This window comes from Macaca thibetana, chromosome 17 (genome assembly GCF_024542745.1).
Source record: "Macaca thibetana thibetana isolate TM-01 chromosome 17, ASM2454274v1, whole genome shotgun sequence".
Lineage (NCBI taxonomy): Eukaryota > Metazoa > Chordata > Mammalia > Primates > Cercopithecidae > Macaca > Macaca thibetana.
Window position 1 is genome coordinate 55,243,939 of NC_065594.1, and position 12,705 is coordinate 55,256,643.

Consider the following 12,705-nt stretch of genomic DNA (forward strand, 5'->3'; position numbering starts at 1 on the left):
TATTACTTATAAACAATGGGGTAAGGAATATTTGGAAACTCTCTGCAACTCTTCTGTAAATCTAAAAGTAGATCAAAATTTTGTGTTTTTTCATATACTAAGTTCTGGGATACATGTGCAGAATATGCAGGCTTGTTACAAAGGTATACATCGTGCCATGGTGGTTTGCTGCACCCATCAACCCGTCATCTACATTAGGTATTTCTCCTAATGCTCTCCCTCCCCTAGACCCCCACTCCTCGACAGGCCCCGGCATGTGATGTTCCCCTCCCTGTGTCTGTGTGTTCTCAATGTTCAGTTCCCACTTATGAGTGAGAACATGCAGTGTTTGGTTTTCTGTTCCTGTGTTAGTTTGCTGAGAATGATGGTTTCCAGCCTCATCCATGTCCCTGCAAAGGACACGAACTCATCCTTTTTTATGGCTGCATAGTATTCCATGGTGTATATGTGCTGTTTTTGCTTTATCTGGTCTATCATTGATGGACATTTGGGTTGGTTCCAAGTCTTTGCTAGTGTGGATAGTGCTGCAACAAACATACGTGTGCATGTGTTTTTAGAACAGAATGATTTATAATCCTTTGGGTATATACCCAGTAATGGGATTGCTGGGTCAAATGGTATTTCTGGCTCTAGATCCTTGAGGAATTGCCACACTGTCCTCCTGAAAGTGACAGAGTGTAGATCAAAGTTTTTGAAAAAAAATTTACGGCATTATACTATGTTTTTTTCCATATATACAAATATATGCTATATATGTTGTTAAGCAAATTATTTTTTCACTCAATAATACAATTTTAAGATGCATCCATGTTGACATATAGTTCCAATTCATTCCTATTAATTGCTTCATTATGTGAATATACTACTAATTATCCCATTGATCGACATCTAGATCATTTCCAATTTTCCATCATTTACAAATAACAAAACCTTTTAAATGTCACCTTCTGTACTTTTATATAAGAGTTTTTCTTATCAAGACATGGAACTTCTAGATAACAGAGTATGTGCAATGTTAGGTTAACGAGTTTATATTAACTGTCCCCCCAAAATGGCTGTAGCAATCTCCACTCCCATCAGTATTACACAAACATATTACACAACTATACAATTTCTCCAACAGTTAACCTGATGAGTATCTTATTGTTTCCATTTTCATTTCTCTGACATCCAGTAAGGTTCAGCATCCTTACATTTCCATTCTTGGAACTTTTCATTTCCTTTTCTGAGAAGTATTTTTCAGTATGACTTATACAATTTCCTACTGTGTGGTTTAATCTTTTTCTTATAGGTTAAAGTTCTTACAAATTCTGGATTCCAATCTGCTATCTCCTTGTTTGTTACTGGTCATATAACTCCCAAACATTTACTGTTATGTAAACACTTTAAATTTTCATAAAGTCAAATATGTCAGTGTCTTCTTCTGATTGTTCTTGAATTTCTGTGTCTTAATAAATCTCCCTTCAAGAAATAAGAATAATCTTCTTGTTTTCTTTTAATAGTTTTAATAGTTTGTTTGTTTACACTGAGGACTTTGATCTGTCTAGCATGTATTACTAAGCAGGATGAATATAAGCAATCTTTGCCCTTTTGGATGGCAAATTGATCCAACACCATCTCCTGAGTAACTGGTACCCCCCGACACACAGATTTACATGCTTCCTTTACCACACAGCTAAGAATGTTCCATTTTTGTAAATGCTTTATGTGTTTGAAAATAATGTACATTCTGCAAAATTATAATTCTAATTGTTTAAGCCTATTACATTGAAACAGTCTTTGGCTGGGCACAGTGGCTCATGCTTGTAATCCCAGCACTTTGGGAGGCCAAGGCGGGAGGATTGCTTGAGACCAAGAATTTGATACCAGGCTGGGCAACATAGTGAGACTCCATCTCTACAAAAAATTTTTTTAAAAATTAGCCGGGTGTGGTGGCACACATCTGTAGTCCCAATTACTTGGAATGCTGAGGCAGGAGGATTGCTTGAAGCTGGTAGGTGGAGGCTGCAGTGAGTTGTAATCACATCACTGTACTCCAGCCTGGGCAAGAGAGCAAGGCTGTGCCTCAAAACAACCAACCAATCAACCAAAAAAAAAAAAAAATCTGTGTTTGATCATACAGTTGTGTAAATATTCAATGAATACTGTTACTCATCATTCATTCTGCCCTGTGCCTATGATTCTGCCGCCTACTGAACAGAAATCATGATGTACATTTACAGTGTCTAGACCAACCTCTGCTATGTTTATTAATAATTTGCACTCTTCCCATGTATTATAACACCTGTCATAATGAATTGCATTTATTTGCTAATATACCTGTCTCCCACTCTAGACTGTAAGCTTCTTGGGATTAGTCCATGTCTCAATCATTTCTGTATCTCCCAGTGCCTAGCACATTGCCTGGTCCAGAGTAGACATTTCACTAGTGTTTATTAAATTGTGTTTTTTGTCTTGTATAGTAGTTTTCAAGCTTTTTCATGTTGTTGTCAGTAAGAGATAATGAAATGAGGTTGAGTCATAGGATCATCTCTTTCTCATGCCCTTCACTCCTCCTCAGAACATATTTTTTAAAAAACTGCTTTATATTATCACCTCTATTATCTCTGTCATTGACAAATGTACTTCAAAAGCCAAGCAGGCTTCATTAAAGTTCTACATTTTTAGAACAGGAACTCATCATCAAATAAGGGAGAAAAAGGGAAATATTAAATAATCACTTGACAGTCTGTGATGGTTTTGTCTCTCTTCATTCATTCAGCAAATATTTGGTCAGTTCCCACCATGTACTTAGCAGTCTTAAAAACTGTGGGAAATACAAATACCTTCTTGAGTTTGCCTTTAGAAATGAGAGAGAGACACAGAGAGAGAGAGTGTGTGAAGCACGTAGCAGAGATTGACAGCACACTCATTTGAGTGAACATGAGAAATGATTCTTCGGGTCCTTGTTTCATACTGAAACAAAGAACTATTCAATGACAACAGGGACTTTCTCATTTCCCAAGTGCCAAAGCAAACTTCTCTTTTGCCAAGGCCACATAAAACTGTACCTTCAATCCTTTCACAGAGCTTATGCAAAGAGTGCATCGGGCAGGCCTCGCACAGTTTAATCTGCGTCTTGGCACTCTGCAGGGCAGCCGCCGTACTGAAGGCCTGTTTCAGAGTCAGCATTACCTCATCAACCTACAGGAAGAAACAAAACTCAGGTCTACAAAAGTTGGCTTGCATGGCAACATTCAAAATTCAACAGCAATGTGAGCCTGTGTTGATGCTGACGAAATAAAAAATAATAGAATTTTGATGACTAGTGAGCTAGCCGAGAGAAAATACTAAGTCTTGTAGTTAGACATTTCATACACAAAATTGAAAGCTGGATGAAATAAGATTATTTCAGTGTGTGTAATATAATTCTGCTCTGTTAATTTAAATTTAATGCTATTTTCAAATCGCATTGAGGGCTATGCCATCAGAGAGTCTAGTTGGCTAATCCTTCTGTTTAATTATACAGCTTATCAGATAAAGATCCTTTTGGAAGTTTTATCTGCCACTTATATGAAACAACAAAATAGGTCCAACACTCACTTTGTTAATAGGTATCCTATGCACTTTACTATTCTGGATTACTTTTAGTGTAAAAGCAAACAAAAAGTGTTAAGTACAATTCTGGATAAAAATGAGTTCCATTTAAACAAGGGTGGGGAAAGTCTGTGAACAATGCTGGCTTATCCCTGTAACTTCTGATTTATTATCATTCCACTTCTGATTTGTGACACTAAGAAGGTCTTACATAGAGGCATCTAACAGCTGAGTCTCACCATTAGACTGGCAGCTTGCAAATTACCAGCTAACTTCTTTTTTGTTCATCCATGACCCAGTCAAAAAGCTTTAATCTAGCCTTTTTACTTCCTGGATGCTTCTTTGAAACCAATTACCAGCTCATCCCCATGCATTGTTAAACCAGTTTTCAGTTGTATCTCCTTTTCTGTAAACAATCACAAATGTAAGGTGTCATTTTCCTACACTCTGTAGGTCTTAGATCAAATTATGAAACCTGCATGACAGAGCCATTGAGCACTAAGGGCCTCATCCGAACTAGCTTTGATATTCAAAACCATTTACCATGCTTGGTAAGCACATTTTTACATTCTCTTTCCCCTTCCCCATGGCCTGATTTAAGAATAAATTATTATTTAAAGAATGTAATCTATTTCTACATTTGAGTATATGAGGAAACTGAAACAAACAGAGACGATTCTTCTACTATTTCTGAAAGAAGAGATCAAACACTGAGCAGTCAGTCATTATTCAATTATGTTTTATTATATCACCAACCTTAAGGCTTATGAATTTCTTATCATTCCATTAATAAAAGTAATTTTTCATAAAATGGTATTTTATACTATAAGCAAAAAGTAATAATTTCTAATTCTTCAAAATAAAAGGACTACATCTTTAATGACTTTGCATTTTTATTTCATTTGCCTTGTTATGCATTCCAAAGCTATTTGTGCAGATGTTCATTTATGTCTATTTTCTTGTTTCTCATTTATTTTAAACACGCAAGGGGTTAGCAATCTACTAGTAATATAAATAGCTTCCATATAAATTATTTGTCATTTAATAATACCGCCTTGTAAAAGGTATCTAGTAGAAATATTGAACTTTTGATGTTTTCACTATTTCTGGGTGAAACAAGAGGTCATGGTGTCTGAAATGTGGCTACCAACTTCTGTTGTACACAAATATTACTAAAAACTTATCTGACTTCTAAAATTATAAATACTTTATTTTCTAAAATCTATCACTTTTCGCAAATGACCTATAAGTTTTTTATTATTATTAATATACTTTAAGTTCTAGGGTACATGTGTACAATGTACAGGTTTGTTACATATATATACATGTACTATGTTGGTGTGCTGCACCCATTAACTCGTCATTTACATTAGGTATATCTCCTAATGCTATCCCTCCCCGCTCCCCCTTCCTGGTGTCTGATGGTGTGTGATGTTCCCCTTCCTGTGTCCAAGGGTTCTCATTGTTCAATTCCCACCTATAAGTGAGAACAGGCAGTGTTTGGTTTTTTTGTCCTTGCAATAGTTTGCTGAGAATGATGGTTTCCAGCTGCATCCATGTCCCTAACAAAGGACATGAACTCGTCCTTTTTCGTGGCTGCATAGTATTCCATGGTGTATATGTGCCACATTTTCTTAATCCAGTCTATCATTGATGGACATATGGGTTGGTTCCAACTCTTTGCTATTGTGAATAGTGCCACAATAAACATACGTGGGCATGTGTCTTTATAGCAGCATGATTTATAATCCTTTGGGTATATACCCAGTAATGGGATGGCTGGGTCAAATGGTATTTCTAGTTCTAGATCCTTGAGGAATCGCCACACTGTCTTCCACAATGGTTGAACTAGTTTACAGTCCCACCAACAGCGTAAAAGCGTTCCTATTTCTCCACATCCTCTCCAGCACTTGTTGCTTCCTGACTTTTTAATGATCGCCATTCTAACTGGTGTGAGATGGTATCTCATCGTGGTTTTGATTTGCATTTCTCTGATGGCCAGTGATCATGAGCATTTTTTCATGTGTCTGTTGGCTGCATAAATGTCTTCTTTTGAGAAGTGTCTGTTTATATCCTTTGCCCACTTTTTGAAGGGGTTATTTTTTTCTTGTAAATTTGTTTGAGTTCTTTATAGATTTTGGATATTAGCCCTTCGTCAGATGAGTAGATTGCAAAATTTTTTTCCCATTCTGTAGGCTGCCTGTTCACTCTGATGGTAGTTTCTTTTGCTGTGCAGAAGCTCTTTAGTTTAATTAGATCCCATTTGTCAATTCTGGCTTTTGTTGCCATTGCTTTTGGTGTTTTAGACATGAAGTCCTTGACAATGCCTATGTCCTGAATGGTATTGCCAAGGTTTTCTTCTAGGGTTTTCATGGTTTTAGGTCTAACATTTAAGTCTTTAATCCATCTTGAATTAATTTTTGTATATGGTATAAGGAAGGGATCCAGTTTCAGCTTTCTACATATGGCTAGCCAGTTTTCCTAGCACCATTTATTAAATAGGGAATCCTTTTCCCATTTCTTGTTTCTGTCAGGTTTGTCAAAGATCAGATGGTTGTAGATGTGTGGTATTATTTCTGAGGGCTCTGTTCTGTTCCATCGGTCTATATCTCTGTATTGGTAGCAGCACCATGCTGTTTTGGTTACTGTAGCCTTGTAGTATGGTTTGAAGTCAGGTAGCGTGATGCCTCCAGCTTTGTTCTTTTGACTTAGGATGACTCAGCAATGTGGGCTCTTTTTTGGTTCCGTATGAACTTTAAAGTAGTTTTTTTCCAATTCTGTGATGAAAGTCATAGGTAGCTTCATGGGGATGGCACTGAATCTATAAATTACCTTGGGCAGTATGGCCATTTTCACGATATTGATTCTTCTATCCATGAGCATGGAATGTTCTTCCATTTGTGTCCTCTTTTATTTTTTTGAGCCGTGGTTTGTAGTTCTCCTCGAAGAGGTCCTTCACATCCCTTGTAAGTTGGATTCCTAGGTATTTTATTCTCTTCGAAGCAATGGTGAATGGGAGTTCACTCATTATTTGGCTCTCTGCTTGTCTGTTATTGGCCCCCCCCCCACCCCCCCCCCCCCCCCCCCCCCCCCCCCCCCCCCCCCCCCCCTGTATAAGAATGCTTGTGATTTTTGCACATTGATTTTGTATTCTGAGACTTTGCTGAAGTTGCTTATCAGCTTAAGGAGATTTTGGACTGAGATGATGGGGTTTTCTAAACATACAATCATGTCATCTGCAAACAGGGACAATTTGACTTCCTCATTTCCTAATTGAATACCCTTTATTTCTTTCTCCTGCCTGATTGCCTTGGCCAGAACCTGCAACACTATGTTGAATAGGAGTGGTGAGAGAGGGCATCCCTGTCTTGTGCCAGTTTTCAAGGGGAATGCTTCCAGTTTTTGCCCATTCAGTATGATATTGGCTGTGGGTTTGTCATAAATAGCTCTTATTATTTTGAGATACGTTCCATCAATACCGAATTTATTGAGAGTTTTTAGCATGAAGGGCTGTTGAATTTTGTCAAAGGTATTTTCTGCATCTATTGAGATAATCATGTGGTTTTTGTCTTTGGTTGTGTTTATATGCTGGATTATGTTTATTGATTTGCGTATGTTGAACCAGCTTTGCATCCCAGGGATGAAGCCCACTTGACCATGGTGGATAAGCTTTTTGACATGCTGCTGGTTTCGGTTTGCCAGTATTTTATTGAGGATTTTTGTATCAATGTTCATCAGGGATATTGGGCTAAAATTCTCTTTTTTTGTTGTGTCTCTGCCAGGTTTTGGTATCAGGATGATGTTGGCCTCATAAAATGAGTTAGGGAGGATTCTTTCTCTTTCTATTGATTGGAATAGTTTCAGAAGGAATGGTACCAGCTCCTCCTTGTACCTCTGGTAGAATTTGGCTGTGAATCCATCTGGTCCTGGACTTTTTTTGGTTGGCAAGCTATTAATTATTGCCTCAATTTCAGAACTTGTTATTGGTCTATCCAGAGATTCAACTTCTTCCTGGTTTAGTCTTGGGAGGGTGTATGTGTCCAAGAATTTATCCATTTCTTCTATATTTTCTAATTTATTTGCGTAGAGATGTTTACAGTATTCTCTGATGGTAGTTTGTATTTCTGTGGGACTGGTGGTGATATCCCCTTTATCATTTTTTATTGCGTCTACTTGATTCTTCTCTCTTTTCTTCTTTATTAGTCTTGCTAGTGGTCTATCAATTTTGTTGATCTTTTCAAAAAAACAGCTCCTGGATTCATTGATTTTTTTTTTGAAGAGTCTTTTGTGTCTCTATCTCCTTCACTTCTGCTCTGATCTTAGTTATTTCTTGCCTTCTGCTAGCTTTTGAATGTGTTTGCTCTTGTTTCTCTAGTTCTTTTAATTGTGATGTTAGGGTATCAATTTTAGATCTTTCCTGCTTTCTCCCGTGAGCATTTAGTGCTATAAATTTCCCTCTACACACTGCTTTAAATGTGTCCCAGAGATTCTGGTATGTTGTATCTTTGTTCTCACTAGTTTCAAAGAACATCTTTATTTCTGCCTTCATTTTGTTATGTACCCAGTAGTCATTCAGGAGCAGGTTGTTCAGTTTCCATGTACTTGAGCGGTTTTGAGTGAGTTTCTTAATCCTGAGTTCTAGTTTGATTGCACTGTGGTCTGAGAGACAGTTTGTTATAATTTCTGTTCTTTTATATTTGCTGAGGAGTGCTTTACTTCCAACTATGTGGTCAGTTTTGGAATAAGTGTGATGTGGTGCTGAGAAGAATGTATATTCTGTTGATTTGGGGTGGAGAGTTCTGTAGATGTCTTTTGGTTATACTTTCCCTGAATATTTTGGTCTGCATCTGTGGAGTTTACATTTTCTTCATTTGTAAGTAGCAGTTCACCTGTACTTTTTTCACACTCTTCAAATCCTGTTTTAGAGAAAGCACTTTTGAAGAAATAATATGTTCTACAAATCTCAAGGGTTGGTTAAACAAGATTAAGCTGCCTGCTACAATGAACGAACGAACGAAAGAAAGAAAAAGAAAGAAAAAGGAAGGAAGGAAGGAAGGAAGGAAGGAAGGAAGGAAGGAAGGAAGGAAGGAAGGAAAGAAAGAGGAGAGAAGGAAAGAAGGGAGAAGGTTGGGAGAGACAAAGGGAGGAGAAAAGGAAGAACTGATCATCTAAACTTCCAACATAGCCCTCCAGGGCCTGTAAGAACACTACCCTGTTTACAAATTCATAGCAATTATTACAAAGAAGCAAAAGAAAATGCTAATTGTGTATTCTTGGTACTCAGAGAAGGTAAATGAGCATGCGTGGTGTTGCAATACATTGTCTTACACGAGCCACATCACTCCTAACACTGCTTAGACTGATAATATTTACTTGCTTTGTTTTGGTCTATGTATCAGCTCCTTAAGCAATCCTCTATTATGAAGGAAATTTATGTTTAATTTTCTTGAGACTTGCAGTTCTGATGCCTCACTATTCAGTTAAGATGCTTACTGATAAAATTAAACATGGTTTGAAAGATCCTAGCATAGGCCTGTTCTTAAGAATAATTATGCCAAACCTCAGATTCTGACACAGCTTCAAGCAGTAGGAAGGCATTCACAGCCAGTCAAGTCTGTTGCCTTAGTCACAGATCACGCTAGGTGGAAAAATACAGCATGTGCCCAGACTTTCTATTGTGATTCCCTATTTCCAAAACTCATTCTACATGCATGAGGGCAAAAATGAAAACATTGAAAACTAAAAACAAAACAAAACCTGTAAAAAAGATTAGAAGTAACAAAGTTTTATGTCATTTTCCTTTTAGTGCAAGTTCTCCAGAGATCACAGATTAACCAGCACCTAGAAAATGATTATCTGAAGTTAAGAGTAATGCAGTCATTCAATCACTCAAAGTACAAAAGTACCAAGCACCTGCTATCCTAGAACCTCCATGACACAACACGTAAAAGAGATAGTCTGAAATCTGTGAAACTCACAATCTAGTAGGGTAGGTGGTTATGCAACAGATAAGTGAGTGTGGGGACTGGCAAGAATTGTTGGAGACCTAGGAATAAAGTATAGTAAGAGAACTAACAATAGCGCAACTAAAGGAGGCAATTCCTGCAAAACAGGGGGTCAGGAAAGACTTCAGTAGGATGTGATATGTAAGCTGAGGCCGGAAAAATACGCAGTAGAAAAGAAAGGGAATGGTACTCAGGTTTTAGTAGGGCAGAGCCAGGCTTGCTTCACTTCCAAAATTAAAAGCAGTAAAAAAAAGAGATAACTAAAGCACTGCACACTCTCCTTGCTTAGTAACAGCCAGATTCTTGAGGCTGACATGGCCTCCTTCCCAGCTGGCCAGTATGAAAGGCAGCACGCCCTGGTTCTGGCATCCTCTGACATGGTACACTCCTCACTCCATGCAGTGAATGGGGACCTCTGAGTTTCAGCTGTACTACTGTGAGCCATAGTGGGCCTTCAGAGAGCTGCAGTCTCTCACTCAAGTCCCATGAACTAACCAACATGTGTGGGTTTCAGTAGCAAGTCAAACTAAAAGCAGTATCACATCAACCATCAAAGCAGTCTTTGTGGTCTGACCCAGAGAAGAGCTTGTAAGACGAACGGCGTGTATGAGAAAGGTCACGAAAGGGCATGGCATTCCAGTCTAAGTGCAGATGAGGCTAGAGAATGAAGTGAGCCCCGCTGTGTGCTACACAATCTGGATTTTGTCCCTTAACAGTGAGGCATGAACCAGGTTCCAAGGAGGAAATTTTGTGAGAATAAAACTCTAGCACAATGTAGAAAATGAAGAGATGGCAAATTAAACTAGTGGCAGGATTACTAGTTAGGACACTAACACAAGGGCCGAAGTAAAGAAGATGAATGCCTAGAATCAGGCAGCAAAGAAGAAAAGTGGGAGAATGGAGAAAAGAGACACTCTTTTTCAGTCAATAGGATTTGATAAACAACTGCATATAAAATGTGAAAGAGATACATTAGCATTTCTAAGTAGAGAAGTTAGGTAAATGGTGCTTCCAAAATAAAACATATGGGGTATATGATAGGTTTTAGAAAGGTAGCAGAGTGGGGGATCCAGAATGTGGTAGAGGGATCAGCCCTAGAGTAGAGGAGGGACACAGAGAAGGAGTGAGGTGTGAGTGTGCAGGGAATGGGTGGGGAGCAGGGCGTGTGTGGAATAACATCCTAGGATATCACTTTCTACCAAACTCTTACTTTGTTGGCATTCTCTAATGTTAGGTCACCGGTTTTCTTTGGCTTTCTTTCTTTTTCCTCCCCCAGTTCTATCCAACCTGTCTTTCACTGTCATTTACACAATGACAATCTCAAATTTCTATCTCAAGTCCTAAATGTAACCTATTTAGCAACAGTCCCTGGATATCAACATGTGGATATTTCATATGTATGGTTATTTAGAGGAAGGACAAAACTCAAATGGAACTCTCGAGAACAGGAAACTGTTAGTGACAGGAGTTTTATATCTTTTAGAGAAAAAGATGAAGGCCAGAGGCTGCTGGTCACAAAGTGCCTTTGAACAAATTCACTCCTACTTCTTCATTATTTCTAACCTCGGTGTCCACACTGGGAACGTGGAAGGCAAGAGTTGGGCAGGGATAATTGTGATATGCACCAAGGGCACAAGGACAATGCTGCCTGACTGATTTCCATATGACGAAGTTTTATGTGTTTCCCTGGAAGAAATCCTGGTGGGAGGATCACATGTCTAAGAAAATAATTTTCTGTAAACTTTTCTAAAAATGGTGATGCGTATGTCTAAAGGTTTGTGTTAAAATGATATGGGGAGATGGCATAAGTGCAAGAATAAGTAAAAACTTTGAGGGGAAAAAAGTCAACATATTTCTTAGCCACTCAGATATATGTCCAAGCCTGCCTTATATGTTTCCTCTTGAACTCCAATTACCTTTAGTTGAGAGCAGGAGAGGGGTAGTGTTAAAGATAAAGAACTGACTTTTAAATGCCAAAGAAGAAAATGAAGGTTAAAGTAAGACCACAACAAATATGATATTTTAAAAATGAAGAAGGGACTAATAAAATAAAGGAAGAAAACGAAAAGAGCTCTCTATTCTGCTGATATAAGCATTATCTATTCTGCGATGTTATAGCAATTAAGAAAATAAAAGATCAATGGCCTTCCTTATCTTCTCATATGAGCAATGAAAAAAGTAACAGCTTTTCTCCTATTATAAGTCTTTTCCTACCTTTTAAAAATGCTCAAGGTTCCATGACTGGGTTTTTTAAACCCAAGAAAGTATCTAGGCATATATTTTACCATGACAATTATGTTTTTGCTTTTCTACTGCTGTGCTGCTTTGAAGGGGAAAAACATATTTCTAGATGCCTTCTTCTTCCCAAAGATAGCCATTTTGCAAGACCTGGGCTCCTAACAGGCAAGTCTTCTGTTCGACAGATGTGTCCGCAGGAGTAAGCAGACAGCAATAACACTACTTACCAGAGATTCGCTGGCACACTGGAATACGTAACAAATATACTGGCTAAGTCCAGGCTCTGGAGACTCCCGGCAGATAAAGCCAAAGTGATCCACATGCTTTATACCCTAGATGGAGGGGAAGAAGTGCAATACAAAATTTATGGGAATATATCTTTTAATCAACAATATGGAAAGTAACATCAGTTCTCTGCTTTCACAGTTCTATGAATTTCTTCTTCACAGCGATGAAGGGGAGACATAATGCCATAGCAAACTCATACAGTGGCCTGTCGATACACAAAATAAAAGGTGAGACCAACGCAGACTGTTTTGCTTCTGATAAACACTCTGTGACTCAAGGCCACAGGAGGAAAAATATTGATGGTATGATCCACTGTGTCTTGTAATAAAATGCCACTCCATGTCTGCAAGTAATGGACTTTTCAATTTACTGTCTTCTTAGCACGGCAGTCTGATATTCATCATAAACCCTGTTCTTATCTATCTAGGCTAAGAATCTGAGAAAAACTAATACTGACAATACTCAAATTAAATGGCATGCAATTCCCTAAAGTATGCACAAAAACACTGGAATGTTTGTCTCTTTACAGACACTCAAGGAGCCACACTTAAAAGACTGATATGTTAAATAAATTATTGCAGGTGCCAATTATCCACAC

At 38.1% G+C, this 12,705-nt stretch overlaps 1 protein-coding gene across 6 annotated transcripts in view; it reads right to left on the reverse strand.

Annotated features, from left to right (window-relative positions):
• TBC1D4 (TBC1 domain family member 4) overlaps positions 1-12,705 on the reverse strand; it is a 206,866-nt gene that overhangs the window by 62,473 nt on the left and 131,688 nt on the right. For all 6 annotated transcript variants that reach the window (XM_050766430.1, XM_050766429.1, XM_050766428.1 and 3 more), the window contains exons 4-5: positions 12,047-12,151; positions 3,051-3,183 (exon numbers count right to left, since the gene is read on the reverse strand). In XM_050766430.1, the coding sequence (XP_050622387.1) occupies positions 3,051-3,183; positions 12,047-12,151 (238 nt within the window). The remainder of the gene's footprint in view (positions 1-3,050; positions 3,184-12,046; positions 12,152-12,705) is intronic.